A 20,299-nucleotide genomic window follows, 5' to 3' on the forward strand; every position below is an offset into this window, starting at 1 on the left:
TATATATACAGTATATCTCTTTTAATTTTTTACAATATTTTAATAGCAACTTCTCTCTGCAGTCCTCAATGGTAAGGATCTCAACATAGCAACCTGTTCATATAAGACCTAGGGAAAATCTGACTAACACTGTTGGCAAGGTCTTAAGTTCCCTTATCTTACACCTTCTCCTCTCTTCCTTGTACTTCCCTGGCTTCTTTTTCAGGAGTAATCCCCAAGTAGAATCATAGTCTTTCAATGTCTTCCAGTTCCCATTCCTTTCCTAAATGCAACTGAAATGTGAATACATGGACTCCCCCAGCCTGGCATGAAACACTTCCATAGCCTGAGCAGTTGATCAGGTCATATTTCATCAGCAACAGTGGGTAGTATCCAAGAATGTGCAGAATTCATAAAGAGGATAACTTCAGTTTAGCTTAAGTTTTATAAGTAGAGCCTCCAGGGACTTCACGGTTTTTCTTCATCAGAAAAGTTTATGTGTTTCACATCACTACTAATCTTCAAATGCAACGTATTGGTACCTGTGTGTTGAAATTCATTTATTACCCAACCACCTCAATAATTTCACATAATCATCAAACTTTTAAGCAAACAGTCCTAAGTTTTAATGTTTGCAATAATTCTGCCTCACATCTAGATAGTTGTTGATATATTTTATAATGATGATATTATATTTAAAAGAACTTTACCATTGTTGCTTAAATAACACTAAAATTATTGCACTAATTACCATTAAAGGAGCTCACGTGGGGATTATCTTTTGTAGGAAATAGTCTAAGCACTTTATTTGGGAAATATTACTCTTGTATCCACTTTCCTGTATTTTTTATCCTGAAGGCAAATCAGTTTGAAAATTGCCGGGCTCTTTAATGTGCTCAACAAGGATCATGAATCACGTATTCCCTTCTCTCCCATAAGCAGGCCCGGGACTGCACCCAGGAAAAATGATGGAAAGACTTTGCCCTAATACCAGAGATGTTCCTTTGCCCCTTATACTGAAGCCATGGTTCAACTCTATTGACTTGGACGTGCCTATTACTGAGCTCTTTTGTTTAACCAACAGTTAGATCATACTACCTTTAAAATTTTTGCTCTGTCCTTCTCTTTTAGGCCCCAAATCAAATTTTATGATTGTTTAAAACTAGCCATGCCACAACAGTTTCTCAGTTGTCTCTACTCTTTGCAATAAAATAAAATAATATAAACAAAGAATGATAATATTTGTCCCTTAGACAAAGACAGCTGTCTATCTGTACAAAGCATCTGTAATTAACACGAGTGAAAGGATTATTAGAACTGCCTATATTTGGAGCCTTGTATAACACTTTCACTTTCATATGGTTTCTTTGTCTAATCCATGATTCTACTGTATTTGTAGAGGTGGATATTGAAATGAAAACATTGGCATCCTAGTTTACACATTTCAAATGGCCCAGTTTCTACTCAGTGAGATTAAATTTCTCTGGAAGATGAATCTGAAGAAAGATGACAAACCTTTGCTTGTCAAAAGTTTTATTTACAAGTGAAAAGATATGTCAGTCTGTAAAGGTTCAACTAGCTGGGAAATGCTTCCTTGAGCACAGAATAAAACACACACTAGCTAAAGAGTGCTTTAAAGATTAAAGCAATCTTTATATGTACTATTTACTATAATGCTCATATAGTTCACTCATGAATATGGATATTATAGCAACTCAGTTCCATTCAAGTTACAACAGAAGATGCTGGATGACCAAGTTATTTATTTTCTTGAACCAAGGAATAATAGACAAGGGTAAGAGAATCTTGAAGACCCAGTTGAATTATTGTCACCACCTAATCATTCTGAACATGACTTTTAAAAAAAAAATGTAATCTAAAGCAAGATCCAGATGATGCACTGTTTTAACAGTACTCTTACTGTTGCTAAGGGAGAACAAGAATCTCTGCTGTGTTCATTTTCCATCAAATAGAAACTACTTTTCAAGCAACACATCTCTCCCTGCCTAAAATATCTTTACCACTTAAAATCCCACCCATTCACCCACTGATATAGACAGTAACTCACAGAAAGTTCTAGATGCTTAGAGGAACAGAGTGGGGGTTGGTCAGCACTCACTTTTTCCTACTGGACTCTGAGCACTTCTTTCCACTTGCTGACTACAAAAGTTAAGAGTAGATTTTGGTACCAGACTGCCTGAGGTTAAATCCTTGCTGAACCTCATAATAGTAAAGTAATTTTTGGCATGTCACTTAATACTTTTGTGCTTCAGTTTCCTCATTCATATAATGTAACAATAGAGTCTGTGTCATAGGGGTTTTTGTGATAATTATATGAGCTGAAACTGCTTTTTATCACTAGTTTAAGACTTAGAATTCCTCGTCATGCCCTTTTTGTGACCAGGTTTCATCTAAGCACAGAATATTTGTCTGATTGGTTACATTGAACTTCAAAGTACTCCTCAGTGTGAGGCATGTTTGTATATATGTTATATTAATATAGGATATGCACAAGCAAACAAGCTTTGTGTACTATGTGTACACAAAGGCTTCAAATAAGAATGTATGTGTGTTTGTGTGTTTACGCATGCACACTCTTTCAGCATGTCTGTTCCTGAAGTTTCTAGGCCAATTGACAAGTTTGCTATTTATCTTTTTCACAAGAGTACATTTTAAAGATAATTCTTATATATTTTCTCTCTATGGAAACTTCTATTAATAATACAATGTTACTTTCCCCAGATTCTCAGAAAGTAAATGCTTTTAAACAATTTAATTTGATTATTTTCTTTAATTATCATCAGCACAAGTTCAAAATAAACACAGCCAAGTGGCCTGTGAATAGTATTAGCTTATTTTTCAAGTACTTTTCAGTGCCCACAGTGATTTCCACACCCCACCACCTTCCTCTATGGGTCCCCAGGGATCCACCACTTTGTTTCAGACATAGGAGAAATGTGTATGTTTTCAATTCTGCACTTGTGAAGCAGTTTAGTACCAGTCACTATTGCCCCACCCCTGTCCCCAAAAGCCAAGGACAGATAAGAGTTTCTCCTCCTTTCTTTCTGTTTTTTTCTTCTTTCATATAGATCAAAATACTTTTCTTCAGTTTTGGAACTTCTAAGAGTCGTTCAGAAAAATTTTTATTACTGTTTGCTGAAACCTCCTGTTATCCTGCTGCACATGTAGAGGAAAGTAGATAAGCTGTGCCTGTTAGACACATGGTAAAACAGTTCACAGTTGTTGCAACCAAAGCCTGCATTCTTGTTTGAATGTGGTTAAGCTGGGAAACTGAAGTGTGGGTGTCTATGGAAACAGCTGCTCAAGTGAGACATAGAGAAACCAACTTGTAAAGGGGATGTGCTAACTCCAGCCTCCTCAAGCAATAGCAAATGATGATTCTTTGTGTTTGTCAAGTTGTATTTGGGACTTCAAGTTTTCTTTCCTACAGACTCATTTGTTGAACTATCACCTTCCCCTTGGCTAAAAAGAGTACTCAGGGTTATAAGTAAATTTTGCAGGCTACAGTTCCAGCTATCTACGTATTTTCACAAAGACATAATTCCTTTGACCATGACCCTTTAAATTGTAGCCTTTCAGTTTCTTTGATGGTGCAAAGAGCCTTCTTTAGTAGGTCAGAAGAGAATGACAAGAATATTAGCATTGCATGTAGAAACTTGTTTTCAAGTCATGGTTATTCAGTTATTAGCAGCAACTAAGGAGGCTCTACAGCTTGTGGGAGTCAGACTGCCTGGGATCTTAATTCCAACTCTGTGATTTAATAGCTGTGTAACCTTGAGAAAACTATTTAACCCTTTTTTAGCCTCAATTTTCTCATATATGAAATGGTCATAGTAATACATCCTATATCTCACAGGGCCATGTGATTATTTAATGAAATAATACATATATATATACAATATAAGAAAATATATTAATAAATATATATCATAATCATCATCATATCTATATTACTATCCAGGAAAATCCAAATAAACTTGCTTCTCCTTAGTGGACTTACCTATAAATTGGCAATCATGACCTAGGAGTGTTGAGAGAAATTCCAAATTTTACTAATTCTAAACAAACATAGTAGTCTCTGAAGTGTATGTGAACTGAAGGGTGTTTATTGATAATGAGCAAATATAAAAGTTATCAAGTGACTACATGCCTCATTCAAGGCCTCTTTTCTGGGGTGAAGCTAACTCTAAGAGTGAGAGTATGTGCTTATTTCCCAGTTGTTTCTGAGTAAATTAATCTTTGTTCTCCCCTACACTGACATTTCTTCAATGATTAATGCATACTCACTCACTAGATTCCAGAAACAGTGGTGCCATCTGAGTCTCAGCTCTGATACTTTAGATGTTCTAGATGTCTTAGAGAATATAGGACTTGGATAACAGATATTTTTGTTCTTGACATGATATATTATAAGACAGAAATCTGGGATGGAGTGTTTTTCATATTCATTGATAAGACAAGCCCTACACTTTCAGTGGAATATCAAAGGAATTAGAAAAAAATTTGGTGCTTTTCTTGGTTGCCTTTTAATACAATTTTAACTTTTCTCTGTAGTATTTATTTATCAGCATTGTTAGGTAACAGTTTCAAAGACCCTGAAATTAAACTCTAATATCATAGCTTTCTATAGTCTGCGGGGTGAGACTTGAAGACTTCAGCTTTTTATTGTGTTTGTTTGTATTGAATCATATACTTTTATCCAAGCCATAATTAGCTAGATATATATGGGATTATGCATTAATATTTAACTTAAATGGGTCTTCAGTTGCTTAAAGCTCCTGAAAATGCCACATATCTTCCTCATGGTTATTCACAGAGCCTTACATAAGTTTAGCTGCCAATACTCTAGAACTAGGCATCACTTGCCACTATTTCTTTTTTTTTTCTTTTTATTTGTTTTACCATACATTGACATGAATCCACCATGGGTGTACATGTTTTCCCCTTCCAGAAACCCCCTTCCACCTCCCTCCCCATCCCATCCCTCCGGGTCATCCCTGCGCACCAGCCACTATTTCTTATAGTGAATAATGCTGCAGTTTCTTCACCAATTTTTTGCAATTCACCAGCAGAGGGGGCCAGTAGCTGTATTCTGTGGTTTTTCAGGAATTCCAGGGTCCACGGTGGGAGATTTTTTTATTTGTTTTTGTTTAAAATATCTGTCGTGCCATGTTCATGGAGTGCTTACTTGAGAAACTACAAAGTTGGCAATGCTTCTGAGAATGGGATTGTTTTCTAGTCCCCCAAATAATATTTTATTTGCCCCTAGAAAATATTTCTGGCTCAGAGAATTTTTTTTTTTTATTTTCAAGGGAGAAAATGCCTGAAATGTTAGTAATGAATAACTGACTGAGTAATGGCTGAGTTAAGTCCATTCTCTTATCCGCACTACAATTAAACACACACCTGTGGAGGACTTCCCATGAAAAAAAATAAACTTATTTAAACTGCCAAAACTGATGTTTAAGAAAGTTAGCTCATTAGCATTGAAACATGTACATTATCATATGTGAAACAGAATGCCAGTCCAGGTTCGATGCATGAGACAAGTGCTCAGGGCTGGTGCAATGGGATGACCCAGAGGGGTGAGATGCGGAGGGAGGTGGGAGGGGGGTTCAGGATGGGGAACACATGCAAACCCATGGCTGATTCATGTCAATGTATGGCAAAAAACACTACAATATTGTAAAATAATTAGCTTCCAACTAAAATAAATAAATTAATAAAAAAAAAAGAAAAAAGAAGTTAGCTCATTAATAATACCTTGCCTTGGTTGTCCATTTTGATGTCTTTCTTAAGTATACACATGCACCTACACACACATGCATACTGTCTCAACAACAAAGTTTTATTTAAATTATTTTACACTGGGGGGAAACTAAAATCCAAACAATTAGGAAAATTGCTTCAAACCATACAATTAACAGTTAAAGAAATAGAACTAGATTAATTAGGGTGACAATAATCTCTCTGTCAAGTCTCAGTGTCTAATATACTCTTGATGTTTACAGACTAAAGCCCCTTGTGAATTAAGGCATAAACTGGATGAGGGAATCAAGTGAATAGAAAAAGAATAACAAACATAAAACTAAAAAGAGGCATAGACATTAGAGGGTTAGAAAGCCAGTGGCCATAGCCTCATGGCTCTCTTCCCAGCATTTAGATGCATATTTCACTTTAGTTATAAGCTAGCCTATTAAAAAAATCTTCACAGACCTAACATTCCAATTGTAGATATATTTTTTTCTATAGCAAGAAACTTCTTCAGCATATTTTCTACCTCATAAATAAAAGTCAATCTCAGTTGAATCATTTTCAGTGATGTGGAACTTATACTTTCATAAACAACTTGTTTAAGAACTACTCGTATGTTCTATATTATAAATGGAAATCCATCTTCACCTAACTTCCATTTATTGGTCATATTTTTCTTCTGTTACGTTAAAGGATTAGCTTCCTGAACTCTTATACATGACTATCATTATTCTATGTACAGACAGCAAGAAATCTCTTCCCTCCCCTTGTCCAGCATCAGTTTTCACTTTCCCAGGATGTTCATCATTAGTTTCACCATATATATACTTCTTTAGTCAAGCTTTCAAGCTCTCAATATGTTAGTCACCTTCCTCTGATTATTTGAATTCATTTAAGTATGTCAAAATGTGATATGAAAATCTCATCTGACCAATGTGGATTAGAATAAGAATGGTACCATCTTAATTGTGGGAAATGAATATTTCTTAATATATTAAAGCACTTTTCTTTCTTATAGATAACCAAATTATACTGTGGAGTTTTCACACTCAATTAAATCTATCTCTTAAATATGAATTATTATCATGTCAGATCTTTTCATATTGTTGAGTCTAAATTCTATATTTAAATTAGTTAGACTTTATGTTTCTGTTTTACCCCGAATTTTGCAATATTTAAATAATTTTAAACCACTGATTATTATTTTATAAATACTTATAGCAAGCATTATTATTACAAAATATTAGAAGCATTAAATTAGAATAGGGAAATGAGAGTCAATACTAACACAAGGTTAAGAAATTACAGCTGACAAAAAGAGAAGGGACAGAAACACTCTAAAAATATACAAGAATTTAAGAAGCAATGTTAGTTCAGAGGCACTCAGTATTGGAGCAAACAGCGCTACATACCTCATGAGAATTTCACTGTATATGTAAACTACACAGTAAAGTACCTGAGCAATTAGGATAGACTTATGTTAACTATCTTCTATTTAAAAAGGCAGATAAATAATTATCTTTAGAAATAACCCTGCTTAAAATGTTTTTGGCATTTGTAGCATGTTGATTGGTGCTTCCTCAAAATATGTCTATGTCCTAATTCTTAGAACCAGGGAATGTTACCTCTTTGGGAAAACAAGGTATTGCACAAGTTAAGGATTTTGAGATGAGGAGGTCATCCTTAATTATCTGGAAGGGCCCTAAATCCGTTGACAAATATCCTCATAAGACAAGAGACGATAAGATATAGACAGAGGAGAAGACAATATGAAGAAGGAGACAGACTGGAGTACTGTAGAGAAAGCCAAGGAAGGTCAAGAATTGTGACCAGCCACCAGAAGTAGAATGGATTCTACCCAGATCCTTGGGAAAAAAAGTGCAAGAGCTCTGCCATGCTGATTTGGGGCTTGTGAGCTGCAGAACTTTGAGAAAACAAATTTCTGTTGTTATAAGCTATGCAGTTTGTGGTAATCTGTACTCTAAACATAGAAAACTAATATAGTACTTAAACTGCTAAGTATACTACCTAGAAACTTTATTTACATGGAAACTGTTAAAAACTGGATAAATGAAGCATTTGGGGGTAAAACAATACAAAATACTGTGACTCATAGGACCTGAGGAACATAATATTATTAATGTTTTAAACGTTAAATAGCATTTACACAAATATGTACTGAAATGATATTTCTTCATCCATTCACATATATCCATCCTTCCATCTATTCATCCATCCATCCATTTAGCCTATCAGCAGCCCAACATTTATCTAACAATTATTGAATTCAATCTTAATCAACATCACAGCATGATTTCATTCATCAAAGTTGTTAACCATAGACATATTTTATAGACTGACAATTTCAATCTCCCAGATATTTGTAGTCTTCCAGATATTGAGGATCATGAAGTTAAATCAACTGAGCAATGAGCTAAAGTGTTTCTTTCTTACAAATGTCTTTTTTAAATAATTGGAGTGTAATTGCTTTACAATGTTGTGATAGTTTCTGCTGTACAACAGTGTGGATCAACTATAAGCATACATATATCCCTTCCCTTTTGTGCCTCCCTCACACCCCACCCCCATCCCACCCCTCTAGGTGAGCACAGAGCACCAAGCTGAGCTCCCTGTGCTATACAACAGCTTCCCACTAGCTATTTTATACATGGTAGTGTATATATGTCAACGCTATTCTCTCTCTCTAAATTTGCCCCAATCTCCCCCTCTCCCTTGTGTCCGCAAGTCCATTCTTTATGTCTGTGTCTCTATTCCTGCCCTGCAAATAGGTTTATCAGTACCATTTTTCTAGATTTCATATATATGTGTTAATATATAATATTTGTTTTTCTCTTTCTGGCTTGGTATCTAGTAAATGTAATCATAATCTAAAATGGCCCAAAATGCAGTTAAGAAGGAAGCAAAAGTAAATATGTTTTATGTATAGCACACAAGATAATCATATGCTTTGAATATTCTGAAATATTCTGAAGCCCCCAGGGAGTGGGAGGAAGAATACTTTCTGTTTTATTCTTTTAGTTTATGTGTTTTGTATATTATGTTTGCTTCACTTAAAATATGCTTTTTTACTTGCAAACAAGAATAATCATGTTTGGCCAAATCAAGACAAGTAAATTGGAGAAGATGTGAACATTATTGCTACCCGAGTTCAGGATGATATTGGAAATAAAGAAACTTAATTCATTATTCTATCAATGAAATACATAGAAAGTTTTCCTCAAACATGAAACTAGCTATCTTCCAGAAGTAGTTGGCCAGTGACTGCCCATGAGGAAGGCTTCATCAATCTAAAGTAAAATGAGAAATTTTGGAGAATGTGACAAGTATTTTATAAATTTAAAGTATTTAACTTAAAGACTTCTCCTATCTTCTCTGTTTATTTCTTCCTAATTTTTGGTGGCTACTATTTATTGTTATTTACTAATCTATAGACAAAATAAAATATCAGCAAGCCCGTGCCAATACCCATTTTTTTATGCACTAATTTATGAAAAGAAAAAGTTACTGGTATAGAGAAAAGAACGATGATTTTGGAATCGAAAAACTTGGATTGTAGTGCTAGTTCTGCTACTAGCAAGCAAAGTGATAACTTTAGCTCAATATCTTAGCTTCTGAGGACCTTGGTTTCATCATGCAAATGGAATTATCATTGTTATGGTGACTAGATAGAGGTTTTTATTTTTTGAGGCTTACGTGAGAAAACATCTAAGAAAGCATTTCATGAACTGTAGTGTTAAACAAAAGGAGTTTCATTTCATGTAACAAAATTGAGGGAAACTCTTTGTTGTAGGCAAGTGTTTTTATAAAGGTACAGGAAGATGTTCTTATGTTCTGAATGCTAGGTGAGCCTGTGCTCTGAAAAGGCCACCCAACTGTTAATTCTTCCTGTAGATGTCTTAGTCAGGAAAATTTGTGGCTTATCATACCAAAAATCAGCCTATCAGATAAAATCCTCTGTCAGTAAGCAGTATCCATTGCAGAGCATTATAAAAATTTGCCAACTAGAGTGAGCACTGTCAACGTCTAGTATACTGTCAGACATTTAGAAGATGCTCACAAGCGCAACAAAAAAATATTTGTGAAAAAAAAATAGGGCTTCCCTTGTGGCTCAGCTGGTAAAGAATCTGCCTGCAATGCGGGAGACCTGGGTTCGATCCCTGGGTTGGGAAGATCCCTTGGAGAAGGGGAAGGCTACTCACTCCAGTATTCTTGCCTGGAGAATTCCATGGACTCTATAGTCCATGGAGTCACAGAGAGTCAGACACGACTGAGTGACTTTCACTTTCACAAAATATTTAAGCAGGGAGTGAATGTGAGGGAGGGTTAAACAGAGTTTAGTTATTTTGATAAAAAATAATTATTTTACAAATAGCACTACAGTTTACAATTTCACATTTACGTTTTAGTAGTTAATAGTATTCTGCCAAAATTGTGCAAAAATCACCACTATCTAATTCCTGTAACTTTTCATTACTCCAAAAAGAAACTCCATATGCATTAGCACTCATTCCCTATTTCCTCATATCCCCAGGCCCACGAATGTGCCTTTTGTCTCAATGGATTTTCCTATTGTGGATATTTCATGTAACTCTATTCGTATAATACATGCCATTTTTAGTCTGTCTTTTTTCACTGATTTTGAAGTTCATCTATGTCTCATAGAATGCATCATATTTCATTATTTTTTTAATTAGTTTATTTTCTATTTTTTAACTTTACAATATTGTATTTGTTTTGCCATACATTGACATGAATCCACCATGGGTGTACATGTTTTCCCCCTCCAGAACCCCCCTTCCACCTCCCTTCCCATCCCATCCCTTCAGGTCATCCCAGTGCACCAGCCCCGAGTACCCTGTATCATGCATTGAACCTAGACTGGCGATTCGTTTCATCTTTATTGTTTCCTTCTCTTTCCTAACTTTGGGTTTCCTTTACTCTAATTTTATCAATTCCTTGAAGTGCAATTTTAGGTTGTTTATTTGTGATATTTCTAATTACTTAATATATGCATCTGCTACTATAAACTTTCCTCTCAGAATTGCTTTTGTGGTGTTCCATAGGTTTTGGTGATTTGTGTTTCTATTTTCAAAAGGCTTTAGATATTCTTTGATTTTCATTTTGATTTTTTCTTTGACCCATTGGCTGTTCTGAAGTGTGTTCCTTTGTTTCCACATATTTGCAGATTTTTCAGCTTTCCTTTTGATATCTAGTTTCATATCAGAAATGTGTGGTCAAACGAGATACTAAATATTATTATTTCAATCTTTTTACATTTGCTAAGATTTATTTTATGTCTTATATGATCTATCCCTGAGAATATCTTGTGTGTACTTGAGAAAAATATGCATTCTGCTGTTGTTGGGTAGAAGATTGTATAGACGTCTTTTAGGTTCATTTGCTACAATGTATGGTTTAAATCCATTGTTTCTTTCTTGGTTTTCTGTCTGGATGATTCATCCATTTTTGAAAGTGGGGTATTAAAGTTTCCTGGCTTCCCTGGTGGCTCAGTGGTAAAGAATCTGCCTGCCAATGCAGGTTTGGTCCCTAGGTTGGGAAGACTCCTTGGAGAAGAAAATGGCAAGCCACTCCAGTATTTTTGCTTGGGAAATCCCATGGGCAGAGGAGCCTGGTGGGCTAGAGTCCACGGGGTCGCAAAAGAGTTGGCCACAACTTAGGGACTAATTAACAATGAATTAAATCCCCTACTATTGCATTGCTGTCTATTTCTCTCTTCAGAGCTATTGATGTTTACTTAAAATATTTAGGTACTACGATGTTTGGTGTGTACATATTTATGATTATTACACCTTCTTGATGCATTAATTCTTTTAATGAAGCATATCTTAACTTCTCTGTCTCTTGTCCTTTCTTTACTTAAACTCAGTTTTGTCTGATATAAGTATAGCTACCCCACTTTCTTTTGGTTTCCACTTTCATATCTTTTTTCATCTCTTCACTTCGAGTTTATGTGTGTTCTTAAATCTGAAACGGGCCTCTTCTAGGCAGTATATAGTTGGGTCTTGATTTTCTTTTTTAAGTCCATCCAGTCACTATGTGCCTTTTGATTGATAAGTTTAATCCATTTATATTTATACTAATTATTGCTAAGTAAGAACATATTTATAACATCTTATTAATAACTTTCTGACTATTTTGTATTTCCACTGTTTTGTTTTCTGTCTCTACATACTTTCATAAATTGGTTGGTTTCCATGGTGGTATTCTTTGTTTCCCCTTTCTTTGTCTTTTGTAGATCTAGTCTAGGTTTCTGAGTAGTCCATTTTCAGTTAATAGCAACTTATCTTTCGATGCGTATAAAAGCTCCACCCTTTTACTCTTCTTTTTCATATAATTGATGTTACAATTTACTTCTTTTTATGCCATGTATTTGCTTATAATACAATTTATTGTAGCTATAGTTATTTTTGCTACTCTCTTCCTTTTTTTTTACTATAATTGAGCAATTAATACAACATCCTAATATAGAGTTATGGTTTTCTGAAACTGACTTTCATCTTTACCAGTGTGTCATGTACTTTCACAGGTTTTCCTGCCACTGATTATTGTCTTTTCATTTTAGCTTGAAGAATTTTCAACATTTCTTGCAAGGCAGGTCTAGTGGTGGTGAACTCCCTCAGCAATTGATTGTCTAAGGAAGCATTTATTTCTTCCTCTTATCTGAAAGATACCATTGCCAGATAAAATTTTCTTGGTTGGCAATTTCTATCTTTCAACATTTTGGATATATCATTCCACTCACTCCTGACCTTAGAGTTTCTGCTGAGAAATCTGCTGATAGCCTAGTAGCTTTGTCTGTTAGGTTTCTTCCCTTTTTCCCTGGTTGCCTTTAAAATTCTTTCATCATTATTTTTGACACTTTCATTATAATGTATATTGGAGAAGATCTTTATGCATTGAGAATACAGGACATTCTGTTAGCATCATGGACTTTTTATACTTGTTAGAATTTAGAGTTTGATGTCATTACTGAGAAATATCTAAAACCAATTCTTATCCCTTACTACTTTTGATCATAAATAGTTCATTTAAGTGGTACTATAACTTATTAAAATATTGAGTTATATAATGTGTTAAATGCACTTTTATATAATATGGAATAAAAAGTGGGTGCAGACATGGAAGAAAGAAAATGGGCCATATGTTGCTGTTCGCTGAAACTGAGTAATGAGTACATGAAGATTTCTTATACTAATTGTTTTTCAAAAACTATATATACATATATATATATATATAGATAGATAGATAGATAGGTAGATAGATAGTTGTTGCTGTTCAGTTGCTAAGTCGTGTCCAACTCTTTGGTACTTCATGGGCTATAGCACACCAGTCTTCCCTGTCCTTCACTATCTCCCAAAGTTTGCTTATGTCCATTGAGTTGGTGATGTTATCCAATGATCTCATCCTCTGCTACCCTCTTCTCCTGCCCTCAATCTTTCCCAGGTTCAGGATCTTTTCCAGTGAGCCAGCTCTTTGTATCAGGTAGCCAAAGTATTGGTGCTTTATTTATAAATATAAATATATATTTATATATATGCATCTGAGTGAAAAAGTTAAACTTATTTAGTGACATATGATAGTAATATGACTTCATACCATTTTTAATCCTATATTACAATGTTTTATTTTATGAGGGCATGGTGTGGGGAGTTTATATTAAAGTCACTTCCTTCATGCTTTCATTGCCTGAGCCTCAAACTTGGATCATCATTGTTTCAAGCCGTTTTTGTTTATTTTTTCTTCTTATTATATTGATATTTTAAAAGGTATAAATGATCCTGGTATTTGTTCAAGTTATAAGTATTCAACATTATTTAACAGAGGCTGAAAAATATCTCTCCATTATGGGCTAGAATCAAACTTGAAGAATAGAGATCCTAGATCGTCCTCTCAGCTTTGCTTCTGAAGCTCCTGCAAAAAAAGAAGATACTGGGGTGAGAGTGATAGGCCTAATTACAGCCCACCCCAATGAAGAAGCAGTTGCTCTATTATTCCTTGAAGATATCCAAGAAGGCAAATTTAAGCCCTTAAATAAGGGCTATGCCTATAGATGAATAAGCAAATTTTCGGTAAAGAGTTAGAAGAAGAGAACCTAGCAAACAAAAAGTAGAAGAAATATGGTCTTGGAAAAATCAAGTAAGTGGTTAAGACTGAGGAAGTACTGCTGAAGAAATGGTCTGTGTTCAAGAAAGTTACAGCTCACCTCCCACCCCTCAAACACACATCACATCCTTTAATTGTTGAGGAATAAATAAGTTGAAAGAGCCACACTTACTTGAGAATTCATCTTTTACTTTTTTCCCCTCAAAATATGGTACAATGAAGGCAGTGAGGTCACTTCTGAATTGGCTTCAGGAAGCCACATAGGAGGAATGCACTTTATTTGAGGACATTTAAAGTGTGGCAAATCCCGTATTTAAATCCCATTATGTTCTTGAAGTCTACCAAAACATCAGAAATTTCTTCCTAGGAAATCCTTTACCACTTCTTAGGAAAATTTTTCTGCAGCAGTCAAAATGTGTAATTTATAACAACTTTGTTATTTCAGAAGACACTTGGGCCTCCTGAAAGCAGTAGGAATATAGTGAGATGAGGAGAGAGTTGCTAAGGTGGAAGATAACTAGGATGAGAGGAGAGCCAGAGACAATTGTCCTGACTTCACTTTTTGTTTTATTTCATTATGTTTATGGAAATATGTCTTGCTAAGAGCAGAAGTATACAGTGAATGATAGCTTTTCCTCCGCTAAACTATAAGGAAAATGAAAATAATGGGTGTTAAAAACTCTTAAGACTAAATAGAAAACATTCCTTCTTTCCCCTCATCTCCTTTTCTTCCCAAAAGACTATACTCTAACAAGTACAAGTATTTAAGTCATTAGAATAACTTGGTCAACAAGTGAGGATGGGGAATAATCTTAGCAGAGTGTAGATAGTAAAGATTCTGTTTATGGGAAGAGTGGAGGGCAAGTGTAAGGTAGGTTGGGGAAGTGGTTTTTCTTTCCATTTGAGAATAGCGTGCAACACACCAGAGACAAAGGGAGAGTAGAACCTCAGAGAACTTAATATCCATGTAGGTGAGAACACTGACAAAGATTCTCAATTATATCAGTTTGCTGAAAAACTGGCTATATATACATTGAATTCTGGAGACAGAAATTTTTATGCAAATACAAAGATCTTTATTATAAAAGTGTGTATTATAAATTATAAATATAAATACATTACAAAGCAACATTTTCACAGTGTATTGGGAATAAAAACAAAAAGATGACATAAAAATGAAGTTGTACAAGAGTTCCACTTATGCACCCTTTCAGACCAACATAGTTTGTTCTGTTGTCCATAGGGCAGATAGCTCCTTTTCATGGAGTTACAGGTTAATAGAACTAGCTGCTTAACCAAGTGACAATGAAAATATATACATCATTTGAATATAATAATAATAACAATAATGAGAATAATAATAACATGGAAATCATTCCAATCCATCCCAGCTGCCTTGGGGAAGGCTGTACTGGCCTTAGAATAGTATGCCTGGAGCAAAGCTGGACCAAAAAAATTACTGAGGACTCTAGAGTCTACATGCCTGGCTGCCTCTAGACCTTACTCTGATTTGAAAATGTAGCCTGATAGTTGCCACTTAAAAGTAAAAAATAACTTGTATATTTTTGCTCTGGTCTAAACTTAGTATATGCCAGGTATTAGTATAATAAATAGGTATTTGTGTGTGTATATATATATATATATATATATACACACACACATATATAGCATCCCCATCATGGTAAGCAAAGTAGGTGTTTACTTACTATATGTAATCTGAAAGGCACTGCTGTAAGACCCACTTTCTTCAAAATATCATTCTTTCTAGTCTGCTTTGGTGTTTCTGATCATTCCATTAAAACAAAATATTTACACTTTGAGATAAAATTCATCCCTACAGCCTAGAATTCAGATATTCCTAGGCAAATTAATATTAAGCTAACATTAGTCCTTAGTACCTTAGTGTGAATAGACTGATCAGTTACTGACTAGAACAGAGGAATAGAAGACAAAGCATAGTCATGGGGAAAGGGGTTAATAAAGTAAATCACAATATTGAATACAAACTTAGATGGGCAAACCTGAAGAGAAGGGGGGGTTCTTAGCTAAGCCTCATAAGAATACTGGACGCTTGTTCTCTCTGTACTTTTCTCAAAAGATACAAATAATTTTCAAGGACTCCTGGACCGCTTCATAAATGGGATCTAACCTCAATATTTCCTCTAAGAAGTTCAGTAATCTCCTGAAAATATTTTTTCCTCTTTAAGATAACAGGTATGTTTAAAGTGAAATTAATACACTAATGAAATTAAATCACAAGTCTCCCCCAAATGACCCTAAAAGTGTAATTCATGATAATATAGAAAATAGTAAACACATATCATATAGACAAGTCTCTCATTACAAGTACCCACAAAATTATTACTTCTGATCCCATTACAACACTAAATTATGGTCAAACACAAATCACTTTAAAGCAAATAGACCAGACATAGTTACAGTTACTCATTTTAAACCACAATTTAACACTCTTTTAGAACTCATTTAGCACATCAAAATATGTACCTTACAATGAACAATTAGGAGATAGATACATACACTATTGCTAGCAGTACAAAGTCAGTCTTCTAACAGGATAATATTTTAATAACAAAGTATAAACAAATCAACACCTGTCTAGAGAAAACATTAGAAAATTTTCCATTCATCTAAGATATTAGAATTCACTTTGATTTCACTATTCCCCCCAAGCGTATTAATGAAATAACTGTTTGTCTAAAATAACTCATTTTCTGTAAATATGGAGCTCTTCCTTGATTTTGACGTTCCTTCCAGGTCAGAATTATCTGTGCGTTATATACCACACAGATTTTAATTACAGCATGTTTTAAAAGTTAGAGCTCTTTGCCAAAATATTTTTCAAAGTACTCTAATATTTAAGACCTCAGGTTTAATTGCTACTCATATTCTGAGTCTGTTTTTTGCATACTAGTTCTAAACAGCTATAAGTAGGCAAGGTATTTTAATAGGTGCCCAATGTCACCAAAATTAATCTTCTGCACTTTTCTCAACAGGGGAAAAATTGACTTTCCCAGCTGCCTTGGAAGAGGCTGTACTGACCTTAGAATAGTATGACTGGAGCAAAGCTGGATCAAAAAAATTACTGAGGACTCTAGAGTCTACATGCCTGGCTGCCTCTAGACCTTACTCTGGCTTGTGAATGTAGCCTGATAGTTGCCACTTAAAAGTAAAAAATAACTTTTATCTTTTTGCTCTGGCCTAAACTTAGTGCACTGCTTCTTCTATAGGCTCAGAAAGTGCAGTAACCTCTCAGGTACCTCAATGTCACTCTAGAAGCATAGTGGACACTTTCTTATTTGAAAGATCTATACATCTTCAGAGGTGCTGTCTGGAAATAGTTTAAGAGAATCAGAACTGTGATTATCACCTATCTGCTTTCTCCTGGACCTTTAAAGACAATGTGGGTCACATTATATGAATTTTGACATGCTATCTCTCCTGGATAGATTAAATATGGCAATTTATACAGTCATAGAGAGTATGTGAATTAGTTTCTTGTTCTTATTTTAAACATATCAGAGGCTGGAGTTCAGATTTTCATTCTGTTAAAAGATGTGATAGATGATTTTTCATACTGATACTTAAATGAAGGAAATAGCTATTTGAGTCTTCAAACTCAAGAGTATAATCACATATAGGAGATAAAAACGGTCCATGTTTATAACACTGTTCCACAAAATAATATATTGTCTATCCTATTTAAAGACAACTAAAATATGATATTGGGATATAAACTGTGATTACTAGTATAAATAGACAACTACATTGTTTCTAAATACAAAGAAATTCAGTGTCCATTGTAACAAAACCAAGTGCTTATAATGAGTTCAAGCTAATAGTCTCTCTGTGTCTTAGGTTCACAGATAAAATTACTGACTCCTGTTGAAACATGTGCATATAGTATGTCACTAAAATATTAGAGCTTAAATCTTAAAGACTTGATGACAGATTACTACATGGACATCTCAACATCAATGATAGTGGACTATAATGCTCTAAATAGATTGTGTTATGAAGATGTGAAATCTTCATATAGGTAAGATAGAGCATAACTGAAAAGCTGTGAGTGCTTGCTGTGATTACTTCCCAGTAGCTTGGAGTATTGCAAATATGTTCTAATATACTTCAGTCTACATCCTTTTATTTTTTTAATTTAACATAATTCAGTTGACAAGATAGATGTGGTATGGTTGCTCACAAGTGATTTTGCATGGAGTTTTATGTTATCATGCAAATCTTGTCTTGAAAGCCGTCTTCTGAACTCATCAGTGGTAAAGTAGTATATGATTGGGTCAAGGCAGGAATTCAGACTAGCAAGACACAAGGCAACAGAATGAAATATTAGAATCACCCTTCTGGCTAGGCAGCTTTTAATTTCATTGGACTTGACCAGAAAATCTAAAGGAAAACTGAAGTGATAAGGTGCAAAGCAAATTAGGAAAACTCCTGCACATGTTAGAATCATCTTCAAGGCTTTCTTTTTCTCTCCAAGGTCTTGTGCAACAGGATATTTATCTTGCAGTGATAAAACTGTCTTCCAGGTGCAAAACAGGACGATTAGAAGAGGAGTGATAAACCCAATCAACTCGCCGATGGTCATCATGACAACAGACTGAGCTAGATTGACATTCCTGGTAGGAAGATCCACAAAGCATTTGGTTCTGTGGCTAGGGGTGTCATCATTGCTTCTGAGGAGAGGAAATAGCAGACAGGCAAGGCAGATTATCAGCCAGCCAGAAATGCTGATGTATAGGTCATACTTCTGTTTACAGTCATGGAAGCGAAAGGGGTACAGGAGAAACCAAAATCTTCGCACACTGATGCAAACCAAGAAGTAGATGCTTGCATACATGTTGACATACTTCAGATAGAAACAAAACATGCAGAGGCCAGACCCGAATGGCCAGTCATGATTCAAATAGTAAAAGATCCTCAGGGGCAAGGACAGGACTTGTAGTAAGTCAGCAATGGCCAGGTTTATCATGAATATCACAGCCCGTTTGGTTTCTTTCATATAGCCATAAAATACCCACAAGGCTAATATGTTCCCTATGAGACCTGGCACAAGAATGACAGTGTATGTCACAGCATAGATGAAGTATCGGAAATCTGTATTGTCTCTATCGATCCCAGCACATGTGTGATTAGCAGTCATGTTTGTTTCTAGAGAAGCTGCCTTTGCTAAATGGTGGTTAAAAATCTAAATTTACAATCTACTGCTGCTCTTTCTAAAAGATTGATCATCGATGGGCTGGAGAAACTGAATATAGAATAACCTCCTTTTTATTGCATTGGTCAGAGCTTGTAGACATGATATGGGGGCTTTTCAAAGAACTATCTGCATGTTTGCTTTGAATTTGTCTACATTAACTACATGGAAGTCTAATGTGCAAGCACAGATAACAAGATGTTATAATTTCCCCTTCTTGTTACTCAGTTAAAAGGCCTTCTGAGACATCACGACAGTTGATCCTCTCCCATTTGGATCATGAATGTGCCATATAGAAGCTCTTCAAATTCCCATATGATGACAGTCATCTCTTTACTGGTGTTTGGCAGGTTGTTTTTCTCTTTTTTTGACTCACATAGAAGAAAGGTTTACTCTAGTACTCAGTGTGTCTACAACTCTTCAGAGATGATTGACTTGGATGGGTCAGCTTCCTGGGACTTTCTCAGTTAGGTGTTGAAAACAAAGTCAGAACTGCAAATGAGAAAAAAAAAAAGTAAGCCAATTATTGTCTAGCACTTTTTGCAAAAACAAAAAAAGCTTATGTGTAGAAAAGTCTATTACCATTAATGGAAAGTCCTGACATGAGTAAGGGTGATAGATACAAGTTCCATAAAGCACTTTAGAATCACAAGAGAGTATAGCTAGAAGGAATCTAAGAGGTAATCTAGCTCCTTACTACTCAAAATATGATCCATGAATCAGCATTACTTAAGAATTTATTAGAAATGCAGAAGAATCTCAAGTCCCACCTGGGACCTGCTGCATAACAATCAGCAATTTAAGAAGAACCACAAGTGTTTCTTAGGCATGTTAACATTTGAGAGGCTCTTATATAGACCACAAACATCACTGATTGTCAGACTCACCTGGGGAAATTAGAAAAAAAAAGAAAAAAATTATAGCTTTCCTTAGACTTCCCAGTGTCTCCCCCAGAAACTCTGAGTCAGTATTTAATGCCTGGAGTTTGTATTTTTAAAAGGTATCTATATGATTAAGATATAGCCAACCCAGCATTTGTCCTTGAATCATCATTTAGGGGCCACTGATTTGGTTCAAATATTTCCCAGATGTCTGAAAATAAGCGGGCAACTAGCCTCTCTTTAAATACTTCCATTAACATGGGTTGTCAAGACACTTTTCAATTATGCA

At 35.0% G+C, this 20,299-nt stretch overlaps 1 protein-coding gene across 1 annotated transcript; it reads right to left on the reverse strand.

Annotated features, from left to right (window-relative positions):
• Positions 1-17,417: 17,417 nt before the first annotated feature.
• GPR174 (G protein-coupled receptor 174) lies at positions 17,418-19,075 on the reverse strand. Its single transcript, XM_081564002.1, has one exon. It carries the CDS (start codon positions 19,073-19,075, stop codon positions 18,074-18,076), a length of 1,002 nt encoding a protein of 333 aa, XP_081420128.1. The 3' UTR covers positions 17,418-18,073.
• Positions 19,076-20,299: the final 1,224 nt, after the last annotated feature.

This window comes from Giraffa tippelskirchi, chromosome X, assembly GCF_054371585.1.
Source record: "Giraffa tippelskirchi isolate mGirTip1 chromosome X, T2T-mGirTip1v1.2.pri, whole genome shotgun sequence".
Classification (NCBI taxonomy): domain Eukaryota; kingdom Metazoa; phylum Chordata; class Mammalia; order Artiodactyla; family Giraffidae; genus Giraffa; species Giraffa tippelskirchi.

What these genes read in the sequence shown, in the direction of transcription:
- GPR174 (XM_081564002.1), bottom strand. Translation starts at nt 19,075, where the DNA reads ATGACTGCTAATCACACATGTGCTGGGATCGATAGAGACAATACAGAT.